The sequence below is a fragment of the Euphorbia lathyris genome, chromosome 7 (assembly GCF_963576675.1).
Source record: "Euphorbia lathyris chromosome 7, ddEupLath1.1, whole genome shotgun sequence".
NCBI lineage: Eukaryota > Viridiplantae > Streptophyta > Magnoliopsida > Malpighiales > Euphorbiaceae > Euphorbia > Euphorbia lathyris.
In genome coordinates this window covers 51,085,522-51,106,803 of record NC_088916.1, presented here as the reverse complement: position 1 = coordinate 51,106,803, position 21,282 = coordinate 51,085,522, and the positions used below count along the sequence as shown (strand labels likewise).

Here is a 21,282-nt window from a genome sequence, read left to right as displayed (position 1 = left end):
TGTGTGACTTTCCCATAATACCCCTAACCTTCCCACTTCCCACCACTCGCGAACGGCCGCTCCCCCTATCTTCTTGGTTACGCGAAAAGTTGCTCCTGCATTAATGATTTGAAGACTTTTGATCTTCATTTCTTCCTTTAAATTGCACGAAATCTGCACCATTTTGCCAAAATCACAATGAATTTCTCTTTTTCCTCTCTTCGTCTCTTGATTCTGCAACTTCCTAACCCTAGAAAACGAAGCCATGGTTCTTCATCTTCCTGTTCGTTACTTGGTTTCTTTCTTCTTGTTACCATGTTAGAAATGGTTATTCTACGTTATTTCCTTCGTTTTTCCCATGTTATCATATTGTTATTGTCGCTTTTGGGGGTCAAAGGGGTGAAAAATGTAAGTATCTGTTGTTTTTTCTACATTTTTTCATGAATTCACTTCGCAATCGATGGTTTCGCGAAGCTTTGCGAAGAGAAATAGTCTGGAAATTGACGATCTACTTCGTGAATCGATGATTTCGTAAAGATCTGCGAAGAGAAAGAGTCTGAAACGTTTGGATCTACCTCACGAATCGATTAGTTCGCGAAGTCTGCAAATAGATCCTGACGTTTCAGTCCTCGCAGACTTCGCGAAAGCATCGATTCACGAAGTAGATCGTCACGTTTCAGACCTCGCATACCTTGCGAAAAAATCGATTAGCGAAGTAAAATCAACTCTTTTCCTGCACATTTACATTCGCATGCTTTGCTAATCTTCATTTCGCGAAGCCAAAATCGTCTTTTTTCTGCTTAACACGATTAATTTTTTCTGAAGGTGGTTGAATACGTAACATCCCTTTCTGGAAGGCGGCGTACTGGGCTTCAGGGGGGATGATTTTCCTTCCTGTATAGGGATGAACTTCCCTCAAGATTGACACATTCACTCCTGAAATGGTTCGTTAGGAGAGATTGTGCCAATCTTGGATGCACCATGGGACACGTCCATCCCATGGTACCAATCTTCAAAGTGAACCTAACTAATCCGGTACCAGTCCGGACCTTTTGGGATGGACGTGTCTCACGGTGCACACCAAGATTACTCATCCGATTCAAAATTGGTACCGGATTAGTTAGGTTCACTTTGAAGTGATTTGTTAGGAGTTTATTGTGGCAATCTTGTTGTAAATTTTGATAATGTTATGATTTTAATGTTGTTATTGTGGCAATCTTGTTGTAAATTTTGATAATGTTATGATTTTAATGTTAGAATCCGTTGTTGCTTGCCATTTTTTTTGTTATATACCACTTCGTGAATTAGCTTCAAAACATATCCAGGCTTCGCATATGCGAACAAAATTCATCAAGTAAACCGAACTTTAGCTTCACAAGCTTCGCATGCTTCGTATATAAACCCAAACATTAGCTTCGCAGGCTTCGCATAATATGGAATCTGCGAAGTCAGACGGGAAGGGCGCGAGACGCGCGTAAATATTGAGGGTATTATGGGAAAGTCACACAAAATCAGTCTAGATATGTAGTAGGTTGAGTAAATGAGTTAAATATGTAAATGGGCCTCCAATTTGACCTAGTTTTGTAATTTTCTCTTATGATATTGAAGATGCACATTCAAGCTTCTCTTACGTATTTCTGAATTGTATTTTTAATTACTTATATCGAGATGTACTATTTTTCCTATGGATGAAACAATTCTTCTTCTTCTAAAAATATGACCGTTGGAGATTCTATATAGCAATACTTTCGTATAGCAATTTAATATTTATTTCAATAATAAATAGTATTAATAAAAAAAATAGATTAAAGTAAAAATATGTTATTATGTGTGAGACTCATTCAAATAAAATAAAAGTATCTAACCACCGGAAAAGATTTTTTAAGATAAGTGTTTTAATGTAAGAGTTTTATAGTGTAGATTGGTGAGGTGGCAATGGTTGGAGTATCCAACTATTAGAGATGCTCTTAATAGAGATGTTCTTAAGCGATTTCTTGCCAATTTAAGTTATTAATATATAGTTCAGTTAAAAATATGTTATACATCTCATATGTGTTGGAAACGATATTTTTATACTTTGAAATAAGTTTTTTTAATTTTTCTATTGCTACATTGCACATATTAAAAATTATTTTCAAACTGTAAAAATATAAATTTGAATTAGGGGTGAGCAAAACCGAACCAAAAACCGAAAACCGAAAAAACCGAATCGAAAAAACCGAACCAAATTGCAATTTGGTTTGGTTCGGTTCTCATTTTTGTGCAACTTCGGTTTTTGGTTCGGTTCGGTTTGGTTCGGGTATAAACCGAAAAAACCTAAAAAACCGAATTAGAGTATTATTTGGATATTAAAATAACGTAACAAATATAAAAGTCGAGAAAGAGGAATTAAAATATTATTAGAATTGGAATGATATTATATTATTTGGTTATTAAAAAGAATATATTAAATTAATTTAGAATTATTATTTGAGATGTATAATTTATAAGCACAACAAACAAAAAGTTCCAGAACACTATAAAAAAGAAAGAAAGAAAGAAAGGAACATCAATGTTTGATATAAGTTTTATAATTTATACAATATTATTTAATTCCATTCCAGAGAACATTATAAGTTTATATTGGAATTAGACAAAGGCCGGGCAAACACATAATAGGCAGGCAAAGCTTCTTACCATTCCGGGGGAAGATCCTATTCTTTTCTTTGAGTTGAAATAACTTCTGTTGATCAGATATTAAATGTAAAACATTATAAAATTAAGAAAAAAAAAATTCAGAGAACATTATTTAATTATCTATAATTTGGTTTGAAATAGAACCAAACCGAACCAAACCGAAATAGTTTGCTTCGGTTTGAACCGAACCGAATTACAATTTGGTTTGGTTCGGTTTACAAAAATTGCTCCTATTTGGTTCGGTTTTTGAACCGAACCGGACCATGCTCACCCCTAATTTGAATGTATGTGAATTGAATAACACTCTTAATCGAATTTTATATTCAAAGTTGATTTTCTTTTTTGTTATCAAGGGCTAATAAAAAAAAGGGACTTAAGTGTATCTAAATAAAAGATAAATAATGAACACACAAAAATGAAAGATCATGATGTTTTTTGTTTGTGAAGTTCAAATATCAGTCCAAAAAGTTTAACTGGCTCCTAAACTTTCGAAATGTCTTAAAAGCTCTCTCAACTTGTGTAAAATGTAGTTAATCAATCACTCCATTGAAAAAAAAAAATTGCATGCGGAAGGTATATTGCACGCCCATTGAAAAAGTAAAACGACCAATGTCGGATATAGGGTTCTAATATCAAAGATGACAAGTTTTATATTCCTTTTTAATATATTTTAATCTATTATATAAATTATGTAATAATATTTCAAGATGCGTTCAACATATCTTCCATATATAACTTACTTTTTTTTTCAACTGAGTGATTAACTGATTACATTTTAAGCAAATTGAATGGGTTATCAAAACAGTTTAAACAAATTGAGAAGGCAATTCAAGATATTTTGAAAATTCAAAGGACGCAATCAAGTTTTTTTTCGACAAGTTCAAGTAAGGAGCATTAAGCCATATATATACTTATATAATCGATATTTGTAACTTTATGTTATTATCATCTTTACAACAAAATTTTATACTATGTCCATTGTTATAGGTATTTTGTCATATTGAATACTTTCAATCAACAAACTGTTTGGTATATTTTCTCAAATTTTCTCGGCAAAAGTTTCAATGGTTTGGATAGCAAAGACGGTGGAGGAAGAGAATACCATTAATTTTCAAGGGGAAACTATGAATTATAATTGGAGAAAGATTCTAAATCTCCCAAACAACCTTTGTTTTTGTTTTGAAATTCTGTGGAGCAAAAGCTAAATGATGAACTTGAACTTTTTGTTTTTGAAACTAAAATACTAATTTGAACTATTATTCAAGGGAAAGATAAATATAATTATGTCCACGATTTCCATGCCTTGCTCACTTTACTAGCTAGATATCTAGTGGCGTTAATACCTCCAGCAACCATCAATCCAGATACAGCCTGTCTTGCACTCGAAACCATCACACTTCGCTGTACAACCTTCTGCATGCATCTCGCTGCATCTTCTCTCGAACCGATTATTACTTCATTTACAACTTTCCCTGTACCAAGATCAAAGATGAAAACTTTTGCTGTTGAGTTTACAACAATGTTTGGTCAGGTGCTGTGATACAAGAAATTAAAACAGAAATTCATACCGGAATCACTCAGCACTTTTTCCTCACCCAGCTTCACCTTCATTTTGCTTCTCACCAATGGAGGAAGAGCGCGAACAAGAGAATGAGTCATAGGCAAACTATAATCCTGTTTTTCACAGAGTTGAATGCATAAGGATTTCTAGACCATAGCTGCTACATTTACGATTTAAGCATGGAAATGCGATTGTTTCTGCTTATATCGCCGAAGGCCAATGTAAATATGTTATAAACAAGAAACAGAAAGTTGACTGAAGTTGTCTCAAAAAGCTTTGAAATTTTGGAGCCCTAAGTTTAATTGAAGCAGTTTCTCAGTTATTTATTTGTGGAAGACCTACTGCTTCCATGAACACTATAGTAAATAAATGCAATAGATTCTGGAAACACAAGCTTTCTGATTAAGTAGTGCAAAACACTAATCTTGAAAGCATTAAAAAAATCTATGGTTTTATTTGATGCAGTAAATATTTCGTTATCTAACTAGCAGCTGTTTTAAACTGAGCACTCCGGGTAAATGGAAGTCTAATTTGAAGTTGAACAATGTTCAAGTTTAGTACTTGAAAATTTAATTATACCTGGGAGAGATTTTCCTGGTGACCGCTGAACGATGAGCATCTCAGCAAATCTTTAGCCTCATACTCTTGAAGGAACGGCTTATACATGGATTGGAATAGACCAAATTGCCCTTGTACGATCTTCTTTACCTGTGGAACATTGAAGTACAGAGAAGAATGTTAGCATTTATCTTGTTGAGCCATGCCACTTGTAAACTTAAAAAGATGCAAATGTCCATAAATAAATCATGCAGTTAATAACTTACAATTTGAAAAACAAAAATGTAAATAATAAGGGAGGAGAAACCTGCAAATAAATAACACACTAGGACTAATAATTTATATTCCGAGCATCTTCGGTCTCTAATTTATGATTAAAGCTTGGGAAAGCATAATATTTATTGCAAGAAGGCAATCAAATATGTTAAAAGCAGTTCTCTTAATTTATGGCATACGCAAAGCAAAAAGCAAAGCATGTAAAGTCAAAACTATCCAAAGATATGAAAGGCAAAGACTATTAAGCTTAACCTTATTTTTGTCCTCTGCGAAAAGCATCCTCAAGTCACCTGTATATGAGAGACTACATATTTTGGAATACAAATCCTCCTGCATAACAACAAACTATTACATGATTTTATAATTTCTAACAGGAAATGATGAAAAGAAGCAAACCTCTGAGAATTTGGCTGGCAAAAGAAGCAGAGCAGCAGAAAGTGCAGCCCTTAGATTGACAGAGTTCAAATTACCAATATCCACATCATCCACAAGTATGTGAACCTGTGTGGAGAAAAATTTAAAACAACAAGGAAATTTGCTAATAATGAAAGATAATTAACTGTAATTAGAATGGACACTACAGCAAGCCAACTTGAGACCAGAGAATTTATTTACTCAACTTCCATTCCATGCTTATAGAGTGAAGGCTCCATTCAATATAAGAAAACTTTGACTAAGTTGCAATTGTAAAGTGATGTATAAGCAGTGTAATCAGAGATGCAAAACATGAATTTCTATATATTCCATTCAAGAAGAAAGTATAGGCACATATATCCATAAGGTTTACTGCTACAGTGCAATCTCCAATACTGCAAATTTATTGTCAATCTAATAACAAAAGGCATGAGAATTTATCTAAGCATGCACTAATAAACTCATAGTAAGTTTTATGTGCCACCAGCAGCCTATATGTCATTAATTTGTCTTCCTATGCATCCAATTTTTCCCAAGGCATAAAATTGTTTGTCCCTCTTGATAAAATAGACTGTACGAAAGCCAGTTATGCAGTAGTTACAAGCAAGTCCTGATACAGGTCTGTATGTACTATATATGTCAGAATGAATAAGGAAGGGATAGAGAATTTCAGTCAGTCTATTTTTAAGAGATCTAAGGGTTCTCACTAAGTGAACTCTTGTTTCTAGTTACTATAGACTATCAGGGGAGAAGAACAACAAACAAATCAAATAATTCTCACCGTCCCATGACAAGATCCCATGCCTATAATGGCAAGTCATTGCAAAAACATATATTCAGTCAATGATCATTATGCATATACAATGCAAGTTGAAAAACATGGAACAAGTAGAGCAACAAGCACGGAAAGCGTAAAATACCAATAAAAAGTTGGACTTTTCTGATTCATTCATCTGTCCGTACATGCATTATTTATTTCCACAATGACTGGAAGCACTTCTCCAACCCTCAGAAAGAGAAGTCATGTGCAGTACAAATGTAATTTTGAGGGCAAGTGAAACTTAAAAAGGAAAAAGATGCAAAATGTTTTTATAAAAGATAGAATACCATGAGAGAGAGTGAATTACCATATACTATCATCCAACTTGTCCAACCAATTCTGGATGCACTTTCCACTTATGACAGTTGTCAGTAACACCGCTTGAATTAACATAGGATAATTTATTTGACCAAAACTGTTCAATTTGAATTCATTCAACCTACTTGATGCAGGCAATTTGATATACAAGTGGAGCACCATGCAATTCAATTAAATTGATATCTACAAAAATTAAAATTTTATTCTATGCACTAAGAATCTATTTTCCAATGCAATCTGTAATATATCTAATAAAAAGCATCCAAACAATCTGAAACCGGTCACAAATTGGTTCCAAACAAAGTTACAAGAAAAAAAACAGAAAAAAAAGCTATAGTTCGCAGTAAGATATGAAAAACAAGCAAACATACTGGCTTTTGTAGACGACCACTCAAGTAGTATCTTTCCCAGTTCAGTATGTCCTGGACCAAATCATGCATTCCAACAACTCCATATTTGAGCAACTGTGAACAATTTAATGAGCATCAAATTAAAAGATTGGCAATATGGCAAAACAATTATATGATAAGAAGTTCAATAAATGACAACCAAGTTTGAATGTAGACAAATTTCTTTTATCTTTTTGGAAAGTGAATACCTTGTTATTCCATGTTACAAATGGATTGAAGTGTACTCCAACACCAATCTTATTTGCAACTTGAGTTACCTAATATGAATGACCAAATTGTAGTCTCATAAATAAGATCACATAAAGCGAAAGACAAACAGAGAGAGACAAGTACCAGTTTTGCCCCGCCAAAATGCACCATCCATGAGGCGTAATGATCTCCATTCAATTTCAAATTCTTAGCAGTGTGGTAAAAGGATGTATTAAACTCTTACTAAACAAAAATGAAATAAATAAGTCAAAACCTTGATCTTTACCTCAGAATGCCACTGTAGGGGATCTGATACACCAAGAATAAAATCTACCATGGCTGACTAAAAATTTATGTTCCATAATAATTACATTATATGCACAATACATACTTCCTAATATAGAAAAAAGAAAGTAAACAAGGAGATCTCTAAAAAGGAAGTGCAGGGAAAATAACCTTGTCCTGATTATTTGGATGGAGTGCGGAGCCATAAACACAGCAAAAATCCACTGAGGGAACAACTTCCAGAAAACTCTTAAGCTCAGCTTTTCTCTCATCTTCCATAATTGACGGCATTAATAAGGAGTCTTACCAAGAAGAAGAAAAAAAAATCTGCAGAAAATAATTAAAGATACAACTTGAGAGATTTCCATGGTAATGACAAATAACTTCATTTCTGTATTATGTAAATGAGATAAAACAAGTTACATAAACCCATCTTCTCAATTAAACTATGATTAGGGTTGTAAATGGGACGGGGCGGGGACGGAGAACGTTCTCCGAACTAACGGGACTTCCCCGTCCCCATCCCCGAAAATGAAACTGGAAAAATTTAATCCCCATCCGGTTCCCCGATTTGTTTCCCCAATCATGTCATTAAATTAGCTTCCTACTACATGAGATAGTTTCATCAGAAAACAAATTATCCACGGAACACAAATATATTATTGAAATTAACTCACAAGAACATCTAACTCTCATTTTAGTGAACCTTTTATTGATAAAAGTCCCATCTTTTAGTATTGAATTTTATCCACATTTAGAAAAGGAAAATGATCAAAGATACATGAAGTTTTGTATGTTGCTGTTCAGAGAAGAAAATGAACGGAGCCAAAGCAACTTGCCAGTGTTTTATGTTAACAAGTAGTCAACAATTAACGAAAAAACCCTCCAAATATTGAAATCCCATCCAATAATTAAAAAACAACAATTAATCGATTTTTATTGAAACAAGTAGAAGATGAAGATGCTTTATACGGAAAAACTAACATCAAAACTAAGCAGATAGAACTTTAAAGAATTAGTATTCAATTAACCACTAACTAGATTTCTTACTAAAAAATAAAGATGGGGGTGAGTCAGATTGAAAGGTCTTCTCTTTCAAGCAGCTCAGTTTCTCTACAATAGTCAAACTGGTACTTTGTGTCGAGAAGAGGAGAACCGACGGCGAGAGGTAGAGGACGAGGAGAGGCAGAAACGAAGAGACACTGGTGGCGGCGTAAAAATGGAGAGGGGTAGGAAAAAATTAGAATGAGGTATGAAAAAACCTGAGATGTTTTAACCTAAATTGCCTAACAATCGGGGATACATCTTGAAACCATTTCTGCAATACCGATATATCTAATCCAAATTATAGTGTTACGTCTGTTGAACATATTGTCCAACTTCACATTACATACTATTTTTCCAACTTTGCATAAGCTCACATAACATCTTGCATCCACTCAATATTTCTGTTACATGTTTTGAATGAATCTATTTGAATTCAACATCATCCACTAAAGTCTCACTGCTAATGAACCCAAAACTAAAACTAAATTACATCATCTTACAAATTTTCCAATTCTATTTCCACTATTTCAATTCATCTTGTAATGCATTTTCTCCCAATAGTGTAACCAAAATTTGATAAGCTACCAAGGGAAGTATTTTGGTGGGCCTTGACAAGGAAAGGCATTTCGCGGAAATATATTGACATCATAAAGGACATATATGAGGGAGTATGCACGAGTGTACGTACTAGTGTTGGGAAGACTGAAGAGTTTCCTATTACGATTGGAGTGCATCAAGGTTCCGCACTAAGCCCATTTCTTTTTGCCATCGTTATGGATGAACTAACAAGTTCACTTCAAGATGGTATACCATGGTGCATGCTGTTTGCAGATGATATTGTGTTGGTTGATGAGACGAAAGAAGGAGTGGAGATGAAGTTGGAACTATGGAGGCAAACTCTAGAATCTAGAGGCTTTAAGTTGAGTCGAAGTAAGACAGAATATTTGGAGTGTAAGTTTAGCGGCCGTAGGAGTAGGGAGGTAGGGACAATCACCCTAGATGGGAGAGTTGTTCAGGCCTCGGATTGCTTCCGGTATTTAGGATCTATTATCCAAACGGATGGAGAAGTAGATGGAGATGTTGCTCATAGGATTAAAGCTGGTTGGTCGAAGTGGAAGAGTGCTACGGGTTTCCTTTGTGATCCCGGCATGCCTAATAGATTGAAGGGAAAATTCTACCGGACGGCAATTAGACCAGCATTGTTATATGGTACGGAGTGTTGGGCAGTGAAACACTGCCACATCCATAAGATGTCGGTGGCGGAGATGCGTATGTTGAGATGGATGTGTGGTCACACGAGAAAGGACCGGGTGCGTAATGAAATAATTAGGACAAAAGTAGGGGTCACATCTATTGAGAATAAAATGAGAGAAAACCGACTAAGGTGGTTTGGCCATGTGAGACGTAGAGCGCTTGATGCGCCGGTTAGGAGAACCGAAGAGTGGCAAAGGGATGTAGTGGTGAGGGGTAGGGGAAGACCTAAGCAAACTTGGAGGAGGGTGATCGAGAGTGATATGAGTTTATTGGGAATTGAGGAAAATATGGTAGTGGATAGGACGGAGTGGAGGGAGCGAATCTATGTCGCTGACACGACTTGATTTTCACGGTTTTATATGATGGTTTATGTTAGCCGACCCCGAATCATTTCGGGACTAAGGCTTTGTTGTTGTTGTTGTAGTGTAACCAAAATTTATTAAATTAAAACAATAATATTCTCCTACAACATGAATTACAGGAACTTGAGAAGCTAACATTAAAGTGAACAAGGAAAAGCATTGTACTCAGGTCTCAGCCATAACATTGCAAAAGCACCGAGAGCGAGGAGCCGAGAGATAACAAATTAGATCCTTAAAACGAAAACCCTATTATGATTGAAAATATAACTATTGAATTAACTAACCTCAATTAAGATTATAACGAAAATTACACAACAACATTGATTGAAATCTTATTGTCTGTATCAATTAGTAGACGAATTTGTAATGAACAAGTACCACAAGGAAGAATAACTGATGATGATAGAGCATCTTCTGTTTTAAAAAATATCTTATTTTCATGCTTCAACAATTTATATCCCATTTTCTCCAACTCCAAACAATCAACAGAGAAATAATCACCACAACGGCATTGGTAATAGAGTTCCAAGACTTCTCCATCTTCTATCATCATGTCTTCCAAATGGATATCTTCTGCTACTTCTGTATCATTTTTATATGATCGTAGGTCACTATCGTAAACAGCCCGTGACCTTGAGTTGCCAAGGACTTCCCAAGCCTTCTGTATCTTCAAAAATTTATCTCCTAGTTCAATTTGATCACCAGATGTCTCATCTTTGTTTTGCAATTTATCGGGATGATAATTGAGTATGGCCATTCTATAGCTCTTTCGGATTTCTTCATAGGTTGCATCTTCTTTTACAGATAGAATGTCATAGTGAGTTTCCGCGACAGAATTCTGGCAATGAAGCATGATTGGGCGTCCTTATTAGGAGACTGGCTACCCTGCAAAATGCAAGGATTAAGTTAGACGTTGACAGAGGTCACTCAGACACAACAAACTTCAATAAGGATTTGATATTCTTCATAAAGTTCTAAGCTATTCCACAAAACCAATTGCTTGAGGATGGATCCTGATAGAAACTCTTAAGAATGATTCACAGATAAAAGAAACAATAGTAGAAAATAGATAGAGAAGAGAACAGGAGCTATTATTCAATGATCCGGAAATGAAAACAGAGAAACAAGAGAGGCTAAAGCCGCACAGGGAGAACCTTCCCTCTCCAGACTAGGTAGAGCCCTGCATTTTCAGCAGATGAGAATACAAAAACAGCCTAACTACTTTCACCAACAAACCTTACTCATCTACCAAAAATACTTCCCCTACCGGCCAGCTCACCAGTAGATTGTAGACTTCCTTACTCTCAGAGCCCTTTCAAGTTCACTGAATTCTAGACTTCCTACATTCTTGGGGACAAAGAATGTTCTAAAGGTATTATTTAAGTGGTTAATTGTCTTAGATTAACTTGTTAATTAATTTTGGTTGACTGAGTTAATATCAGTAATTAATGTGGTAGACTTAATGCGGTTGACCGAGTTAAAAGTAATTAATATGGTTGAATTATGTAATACTAGAATTGTCTTTTCTGCAACCGAGTTGCCACCTCATAGCCGGTACAGCTATTTATAAGAGGTCTATACTACCATTGTACCCATCATTATGAAATCAGTGAATATTCTATTTCTTTTTTCCCCTCTCTTCTCAATGAATATTCTATTTCTTCCTTTTCCTCTCCTCTCTTTTCTCTCTCTAATACTTGACATTTATGTACATGTTCCTGCAGCTCGGATGAGTATTCTTAAATTGCTAGCTGAACTGCATTTCGTTCTTTAACACAAAGATGCACCACCTCCTTTTCCGTTCCAAGGGCTCTGAGTCTTTGAGAATGGGGTTGAGGTGGAAAGTCTTCCCGACCTTTGAAAAGTCCAAAAAGCGCAGACTAGCCATCTTCTCCTTGCAGGGCATTCTTCTTTTTGTTAGTTCATATTCATAGTCCATTCTGACAGCAAAAATTCCTACTCACAAAGAAACTTAGCCTCGGCTATATCATATCAGCGACTAAGCAGCTAAACAGGGTAGAATTTAGGGTTCAAGAGAGAGAGAATAAAATCAGAGAGAAAAGAGAGGGAAGAGATGGAAAGGAAGAAATATAGAATATTCATTGTTTTCATAATGATTATTACAATGGTAGGATAGACCTCTATTTATAAATAGTTCGTACCAGCTATGAGGTGGCAACAGTCACTGAAAGGACAATTCTAGTATTACATAAGTCAACCACATTAATTATTGATATTAACTCAATCAACCATATTAATTACTGGCTTTAACTCAGTCAACCACATTAACACATTAATTACTGATATTAACTCAGTCAACAACAACCACAGCTAATTAACAACTTAATCTAAGACAATTAACCACCTAAATAATACCTAACTGCTTCCCCTTAATTACTCTAATAATCGTGACAGATAATCATGGGAGTTCAAAGAGGGGAACAATCCCATTCTCACTTACTTCTATTTACCAATTTTCACGATCACAATTTCCAGATACAAATAACTTTTGAACAGAAGAATTTCAACCTAAAAAACTATTATCTAATTCGCAAAATCCAAGTGTTATGAGATAATAACTTTCAGTGGCCTTAATTGCCAAGATGTGACCGAAAATATATCTTTTGCTGCCTGGATGCAGAAAGAAGTGAATTAAGCCCTTAATGGCAGCTAGGGTTATTGGGTTTTATAAAGAAATTCGCCAGCAATAGCAAATTAAATAAACTTCAAATGAAAAACTATAAATAAATTCACTTAAAACTGGAACTAATAACTATAAACTAAACAAAAAATGATAATTACAAATCATTACCGAACAACATATTATACATGTTTAAGCTTACTTAGCATTGTCAACAATAACATATATTGCTAAAGAAAATGGACAATTCTTCAAACTATGATAAAAGCAATTCTAAGAGCAAAACAATATAGAAGCAGAAACAGAGAATAGAACAGAGAAATGAGGAAAGGCTTTATTAATCCAATTCTAGAAAGGAATAGGCACATAACCAGGAAGGAATCCTTCCGTCTCTCAAAATACTACCAAATTATCACACCTTAGCTAATGAAAGAAAGTAGAGACAAGATTGTTTCTTATTTTACGGAGGGAGGCCTTTATCTGAATGATCTGCAGAATAGCTAAAGCATCATCGATCTTTGCAATTTTGGAAAAAAAAATGCCCAAATCACCTTCTTTGAATAAGAAAGAAATGCCCACTTAAAGACTACTTTCTAGTTTCCATAGCCTTTATAAAACCAAGAATTGGCCATTTGAGTTTTGATCACGGATTCAAGGTGGACAAGATCAAACAAAAGAGATAAACTATTATCTCAATTGAAATGATATCAACTTTGTAAAAGATCAAATATGCTTCTTACTCTTCATACTACCAGTCTAAGCTTTATATTAGGGAATAGCCATACAACAACAACAACAAAGCCTTAGTCCCGAAATGATTCGGGGTCGGCTAACATGAACCATCATATAAAACCGTGAAATCAAGTCGTGTCAGCGACACAAATTCGCTCCCTCCACTCCGTCCTATCCACTACCATATTTTCCTCAATTCCCAGTAAACTCATATCACTCTCGATCACCCTCCTCCAAGTTTGCTTAGGTCTTCCCCTACCCCTCATCACTACATCCCTTTGCCACTCTTTGGTTCTCCTAACCGGCGCATCAAGCACTCTACGTCTCACATGGCCAAACCACCTTAGTCGGTTTTCTCTCATTTTATTCTCAATAGATGTGACCCCTACTTTTGTCCTAATTATTTCATTACTCACCCGATCCTTTCTCGTATGGCCACACATCCATCTCAACATACGCATCTCCGCCGCCGACATCTTATGGAATAGCCATCCAAAGGGAATAGCCATCCAAAGGGAAAATGTATATTTCTTTCTTCCTCCTTTGATTAAGGACATTATTCCCTCTATACATCTTGAACCCTATCATGAACCATTTCTTCAATATATCTACTTTAAATTTATAGTGTTACGTTTGCTGAATAAACGTATTTTCCAACTTCAGATAAGCTAAATCCGTACCATTTTTTCAACTTTGCATAAGCTCACTTAACATCTTGCATCCACTCAATTTTCTGACATATTTAGTGAACGAAGCTATTTGAATTCAACAACATCCACTAAAGTCTCACAGAAAATGAGCCCAAGACTAAACTAAATTACATCATCTTCCAAATTTTCCGCTTCCTACTTTCCACTATTTGAATTCAACATCATCTTATAATGCATTTACTCCCATACCGAAATTTGATAAATTAAAATAACAGTGTTCTCCTACAACATGAATTACAGAAACTTGAGAATCCAACATTAAAGTGAACAAGTAAAAGCATTGTACACTCAAGTCTCGGCCATAACATTGCAAAAGGCATTGAGAGTGAAGAGCCGAGAGATGATAAATTAGATCCTTCAATTGAAAACCCTAAATTAAGATTGAGAATATAACAATTGAATTAACTAACCTCAATTAGATTGCTGAATGTGATACGCTATTACTGTGAGCTGGGAAAGGAGAGTGTAGGGAGAGATGGGCTTCTCTATTTGCTTCCAAGATGAGGAGAGTGAGATCGTGAAAGAGATGAGAAGAGAGACATGGACCGCTTCCGGCGACGTTGGGGATGAGGAGTCAAGTACTGTGATTTTTGTTGGAATAAATGTTCAATGGTTAAGGAAATAATAATTATGTCTAATAATATCTAAAATGTTTATGCTAACACAATTACAAAAACCACATCCAATTACTAACAACTAAATATTTTACATATAAGTTAATCATAAGATGACAAAAAATATTATGTTGTATCTATCAACAAATTTATTTGTAATACCTGTACCTAGGATCCGCAGACACCGAAAAGCCAGCCACTCGATGATTTCCTGTAAGAATCAATCGATCAGCAGTGACCGGTCCGACTTGTAGCTTGATAAAGGGCGGATGGAAGGATAGCTGGGATCCCACTTACAAGGAAAAAGTCTTTCTCAGTATCTAATGAACTGAAGGCTTCAGCCGTTGAACTCTTAAACTCTGTAGGAATATATATCTAATAGGGTTCAAAACCTATATTTTCTCGTTCGATTAAATTAAAGAGTTGAGTTTTCTGGTCCCCCTGGGCCTGGGGTGCTTGTTGCACGAGCATTCTTTTTTTCCTAAAACCCAATCAACACATTGGCTAACGTGCTAATTTTCCTATAAATTTTTAACAGATATGTGACCATTTGACCATTGACAAGTATCAGCCCAAGAACTGAAGCAGTTTGATTACCAAATTAAGTAATTATAATTACCATCAGTGTTTATTACACCACTTTTAAAAAACCAAATATTTAATTTTAAATTAAACAATAATGTTAACTAATATTTTTTAATTCATTATTTATTTTTTCAACAATTAATTTTCACTTTTATCAAAAAATAAAAAAATCTAAAACATTACTGTTTATTAATTAATCTCTACCTTCTACAATATAAACCTGGGCAATTGGAATTTATCAATTCCTTAATGAGAAGTGAATGATAGGCTGCACTCTTTCATGAAATTTTATAAAAGTATAATCACATTCACCCTAGGTATCAAACTTGGTATAAACTAGAATCATAATAACCCTTTACAAACCAAAAAAAAGATAAAGAGGAAAATCAATCTCAATTAGAGAGAAAATGAATTTGTACTAGTTAACTTAATTCATTACAAGAATTCAATTTCCACGTGTCACCGACTACCAATCAGTCTTCTCAGTTCAATCCATAATGAAAAATTGTTCCGGTTAACCGAACTTGCCTGGGCATTAGTTTTTCCATCTTCAGAAATCACCATTGCCAAGACTACCAGTCCGCATGTCAGAAAAAATGTAACTATACTCTTTCCCTCAACACAAAAAGGAGAAAAGGAAACCCGGGACCCAAAAGCTGCCATTTCAAGATATAGGCAATGCGGTATCAGCAGGCCGAGCTTCGTATATTGGCTGCAACTCAAAAACTGCTTGTAAAATCGAATCATGTGCGAATAACGCCAGATACCCAGGGAACAATGAGTGGTGCATTCGGGTGGGCGTTTCTATATGATTCAGAATACTTGTCCTTAAAATTCAGTCTCGGCTTCTCAGCCTGCATGTCAACCAATTAATATGTCAGTTTCAGTCTGAAAAGTAAGTTTATTACAGGGAGAAAAGAGGCATAGATTAATCATGTTCTTACATATTTTAGCCAGCATTCTTGATTTTTGTGTTCATAGATATCCGGCGAGTAGCATCCCATCTCATCGGGGCAATAAACCCATATGTTGCACTTCTTTTCACCTGGCTTAGCATTTTTCGCTTGATCGAAACAAGCCTGGCAGCAGTCAGCAGCACTGTCTTTATGGTGAGTAAGCCCCCATCTCACAGCAGCTCCATCATAATCAGTATGAAGCTCAGCGTGACATTCAGGTGGAACCGGCCGACCAGGCAAAATATCTTCTTCTGCAAAGAAAAAACAGCTAAACAGGTCAATGAATTGATGAATTTGCACTCTTTACACAAATGAAAGGTGGGGATCAGATCAAGCGCACTAGCAAAGGTAAGGCGCAAGATAATATAATCTTGCTCCTACTCACAGAATACAAGAATCAGATATTTCACCAGCAGAAAGTTGCTCGAATTACCAGACTCTTCTTCTACGCCTGCTGGCTTATCATCATGCACCTGGTTAATATATTCAGTAGGTATCCAAAGGCCTATGTTTTCTGACAGCACGGCCCAATCAGATTCCAAGGCTCTTAATAGCACCCCTACAAACAGTCAGCCATGGACTAAGTATCCACATTTCCAAATTCTACCACAGATCGAGATCAAATATAGAGTGAATTCCACATAACCAAAAGTTTCAAAGAAAAACTCAAACCAGCTTCTTGTAGAGTGGATGAATTTAGCCCCCCTTTTTCACGGGTTAATTGTCTGAGTTCTTGCAATTTTTCTCTTCGCCAGCTATCAACAGCTTCTGCTTATCAAAACAACAATGTAACGAGATAACTAGCAAGACGGGAAAAGAAACATCAACAAACTAAAATTATTGCCATAGTTACATCACAAAACATTTATCATAGCTAAAATATGAAAATAGCCAAACAACTACATGTATCCATGATAAATTTCGGATATATTTTCCACTATAAAACTATAAGAAGAATGTGGTTATGGATACATATAGACTCAGCAGATGTTGGTAACTTTCCACTTTAAAACAAAATATTCCCATTTTTTCCAATTTCAAAATTCTCATGTGATTCGACTTTCCCTAACTGATCATTTTGCTCACAAATTTCAACTATGGGAACCTTGATCAGAGAGTGAGCTTCAGGATGATGTTGAACACTAGTCTGAAAATCTTTAAACATATTTGAATTTATTTCAGGGACAAAAGCTCAAATTCTCACATCGAAGCTGTTCCTTTTCTCTTGGCTCAAATGAACTAGTAGAACAATGAGAACCGAAAAGGCAGCAAATCCTAGATAGCATAAGATGAAGTGTAGTTGTAAAGCAAATGGTCAAGAGCCAGTCTCAATTTAACACTTGACACAGATGAAATTGAAATCCATATAAAGAGAGAGAAATAGCTAAAAGGAAGCAACATGCAAAGGTGGCTGGTCGGTAAGGTGTAAAACAATTGTCATTGACCATGGTACACAGTCAACACACCAGAAGTAGAGCTAGATGCAACAGCAAAAAAGTTACAAATACGACATCAGTGTTGTTATAATTCAGTTGCCCACAAATAGCTTGTCAAAGAGCAGATCAAGTCTATGCCAGTACATTTCTTCTTTTTTCATGGAACTTGTACAATTTCCACAATATGTTTAATGGTCAGATGGACTTTCGAGATTATTTTTTTTCTCTTTTGGTTTTTGTTCGCCTCTAGCAAATTCTTAGTGTGAATTGATGCATAATGAATTCTTTTTCAAATTGACAGCTTTATTATGTTAGTTTTTGAGCCCTCCACATGTAGCCAAGTTTCACTGTTTGTTCCAAATGATATCTAGAACATCTTTAGTCATTTGATCCTACTTCACCGTTGTAAAAACCAACCTAGATTTAATATACAGTGTATAATTTACATTTGGTGTGATCTATGTTATGATGCAACTTCAACAAGATCAGAGCAATTGTTGAGATTGAGTGGCTCAGATTATGAAGTCTATCCTCAAGCAGTTGATCTCAAATTATTGGAACAGCAAAGAACTTTGTGAAATAGCAATCCAACTGTGATCTTATCTTTTTAAGTTTAGATGTCAGACTTGGCATAAATGCAATCTTTGGTCATTTTCCCTCCTGGGTTAACTTGGTAATGCAAGTTATCATTTAGGTTGACACCAATCGTTGATATTGAAAAGGTAAACTGCCAAACAATAGATTCTTACAATAATGAAAGGAGACCCCATATAACATGGCAACTAAAGCACTATCGAGTTCAGTTCTACAGAATTTCACCCTCCAAAACCACATATATTCCTAAACAGAAAAAGACTGTAATTTGCATTTGTGTAACAACCAAAGAAACAAATGTTTGGAGGACAGATGGGTGGGTAGTGGCATGGGGCGTCATGGGTCAAAAGACAACCAACCAACTAATTTGTTCTTCAATGGATCAAAAGATTGTGTTCAGTCCATTGGTGATATAAATATAAAAGGGGCACAAAGCAAATTGAAATGTAGTTGATAGCTTGTTGCGGCTTGAGGGACTATGAAAAAGTATTATTTTCAGTTTGATTCAAAGTTCTGTTTTTCGGTCTGTAGAGCTCCAAAATTGAATTTGAACCAACAACCCTACTGCTTCTGATATAACTATAATAATACTAAGCCAAGGGTCACGGGTTTTGCTTTGCATTGAAAATTGAGGGCAAACAAAACGTTCTCCAGGTCGATGATGCTCCAATAGTCACAAAAAGTTCATAATCTCTCATTAGTGTAAAAGCATCAATAAAAATAGCTGCAGCCAAAAGATCAAGCTAAATCTATGTCTTCATGGAACAAAGGATTGGAAATTTTATACCAAATTGCAAGAACTAAAAATTTCAAACCCGCAAGAAACATGCAAAAAAAAAAAAAAAAAAAAAAAAAAAAATCATAAAAATCAAGTCGCCAATAAAGAACTCTCTCTTTCCTTTTCTTTTTTTTTTCCCCTCATGATAAGCAGAAGGAAAATACAGAAAACAAAAGAAATACCTCTTCTGTACAACATTATGAAAACATAATGTAAAATGGATATCTATTAGGCTTCAGGATCTCCTGGCTGTTTTGACAAATCTATATTGTTTTAGCAAGAAAACAACTTGGAAAGAAGAGAAAGCACAATACCAATAAAACAGATTGCAAAATTGATCCATTTTACATCTATGTTGCAATACTATGACCAAAATTTTCCATATGCACTCTAATTCTTTGGTGACTAAAAGTTTAGGCAAGAGTAGGTCTACTCATTCCCAAGGACAGGGAAAATCATATACCTCAACGAGGCTTGCACTCTAATTCTCATAGTTAACAAAGATGAATAAGGCCATCACTGATAATTAAAGCTGTAGACTTTTTAATTGGCTGAAAATAATGGTTGCCCTCCTATAAATTTTTTGCCTATAACATAATTTCATTACCTATAATTGTGGCAATTGTTCTAGAATTAAGCCTTCAGAAACCCATCCACCTTAACCTTACCGTACAATCAATGAAACCAAACGACTTACTAAGAAATTAGTACCATTTACTTTTAAAGTCCAAGAATGCTATATCATTAATTAGCAGTTATTATCCAATAATTTGCTTTACATAAATAGCAAAAAAGGAAAGAGGCAATTGAAGGAAAACCAACCTCGCTGTTGTGTGATATTGCCAATCTTATCCATGCTTTTCAACCTCCGCAATATCTCATCAGATATCTTCCGTTTAACCTCCACAGGCAAATCAAACGCCTTTTCATCTCTCTTAAGCCCCTTACTAAGTTCCTTCACCTATTAATAATAAAAAAAAACCAACATCCTTCACATATTACGGATAATTTTTTTTAAAGTAAAATCACAAAACAACACGAGATTTTTTACCAATTGCATAAGCTGTTTAGGTTGATTAGCTTTCCGAATTCGAATTGATTCCTCCATCTTACTAATCTGATCCGGTGTATACTTCACGACTGCAACAACAATTTCCCAAATCAAATTTCACCCCCAAACAAAAAAAAGGAAACATTAAAAAAAAAAAAGTTACAAAAACATCACCCTTCTGTAAATCATTGGAATAAATGTAGAGGGATCCGTAAAGAGAGCGAAGAACATAAAGAGCAACAAAAATGTTGATAGAGCAGACGATAAGAGTGGTTCTCTTATACGAGCATCCCCATTTTACTCCCCTCGCCATCACCACCACCTCAGGTCTCTCATCCACCTCATCCCACCATATTTCCCTCTCTATCTCCTTGAATTCAATGAAATAATTTCCAGATCCAATGAATGGATAATGGTTGAATCGGTTGGTTGGGCGTCTTCTTCAGCTGGGCATCAGAGCAGAGAGAATAAGAAGGCTTCGAAGTGCAGCTTATTAATCGTGTGAAACAAACCCAGTGCACCAGTGAGTGACTTTCATTTTCATCCTTTTTTTATTTTTTTGTTCATTTTTGTTTATTTAATTTGATTATTAAGCTTTGCTAACATGCACTAAACCCATAATTATACATCTAATCGCTTTATTTAAAGTTCGTTTATTTTTGCGGTTGGAAGGAAATTAGGTGCCTTGGGTTGGGTTTGATTGCGTGTTATATGAAATAAAATTATTAGAAAGGTTGGTCTTTATCCTGTCCTGTGTGTATAAAAGGTTCAATTCTACCTCGTTCTAAGGTACGCCAGTGGGGCGTAGCATACCATAGTGCATTATTTAACTCTTTGAGTGAAATAGGTCTAGATAAATAGGGGGTTAAATGATTATCATAATCATAAACTCAACGTCATAATTTGATGGTGAAAATGAAATTGGGTATTAATGCACCCTCTAAACAATATCAAATAGTATGTTAGAGGTGCTTATTTATTTTGGGAGTGAAAGTTAAAGAAGTTAATGGAATGGGAAGGGAAGTGATTGAAATGA

At 35.2% G+C, this 21,282-nt stretch overlaps 3 protein-coding genes across 3 annotated transcripts; all 3 read right to left on the bottom strand.

Annotated features, from left to right (window-relative positions):
- Positions 1-3,748: 3,748 nt before the first annotated feature.
- LOC136235396 (uncharacterized) lies at positions 3,749-9,065 on the bottom strand. The gene is made up of 11 exons (XM_066025049.1): positions 8,537-9,065; positions 7,658-7,813; positions 7,488-7,544; positions 7,346-7,408; positions 7,201-7,269; positions 6,974-7,066; positions 5,447-5,551; positions 5,303-5,380; positions 4,796-4,924; positions 4,224-4,329; positions 3,749-4,127 (listed from the first exon to the last, which is right to left on the bottom strand). The coding sequence occupies exons 2-11, from the start codon at positions 7,775-7,777 to the stop codon at positions 3,937-3,939; spliced, it is 1,011 nt and encodes a 336-aa protein (XP_065881121.1). The 5' UTR covers positions 7,778-7,813; positions 8,537-9,065; the 3' UTR covers positions 3,749-3,936.
- Positions 9,066-10,264: 1,199 nt separating this feature from the next.
- Positions 10,265-15,334, bottom strand: LOC136235397 (uncharacterized). Its single transcript, XM_066025050.1, has 3 exons — positions 15,009-15,334; positions 14,643-14,813; positions 10,265-11,034 (listed from the first exon to the last, which is right to left on the bottom strand). The coding sequence occupies exon 3, from the start codon at positions 11,000-11,002 to the stop codon at positions 10,457-10,459; it is 546 nt and encodes a 181-aa protein (XP_065881122.1). The 5' UTR covers positions 11,003-11,034; positions 14,643-14,813; positions 15,009-15,334; the 3' UTR covers positions 10,265-10,456.
- A 361-nt stretch (positions 15,335-15,695) lies between these two features.
- LOC136235940 (uncharacterized) lies at positions 15,696-20,804 on the bottom strand. The gene is made up of 7 exons (XM_066026041.1): positions 20,421-20,804; positions 20,247-20,335; positions 20,018-20,156; positions 17,060-17,155; positions 16,821-16,946; positions 16,376-16,638; positions 15,696-16,285 (listed from the first exon to the last, which is right to left on the bottom strand). Exons 1-7 carry the CDS (start codon positions 20,557-20,559, stop codon positions 16,175-16,177), a joined length of 963 nt encoding a protein of 320 aa, XP_065882113.1. The 5' UTR covers positions 20,560-20,804; the 3' UTR covers positions 15,696-16,174.
- Positions 20,805-21,282: the final 478 nt, after the last annotated feature.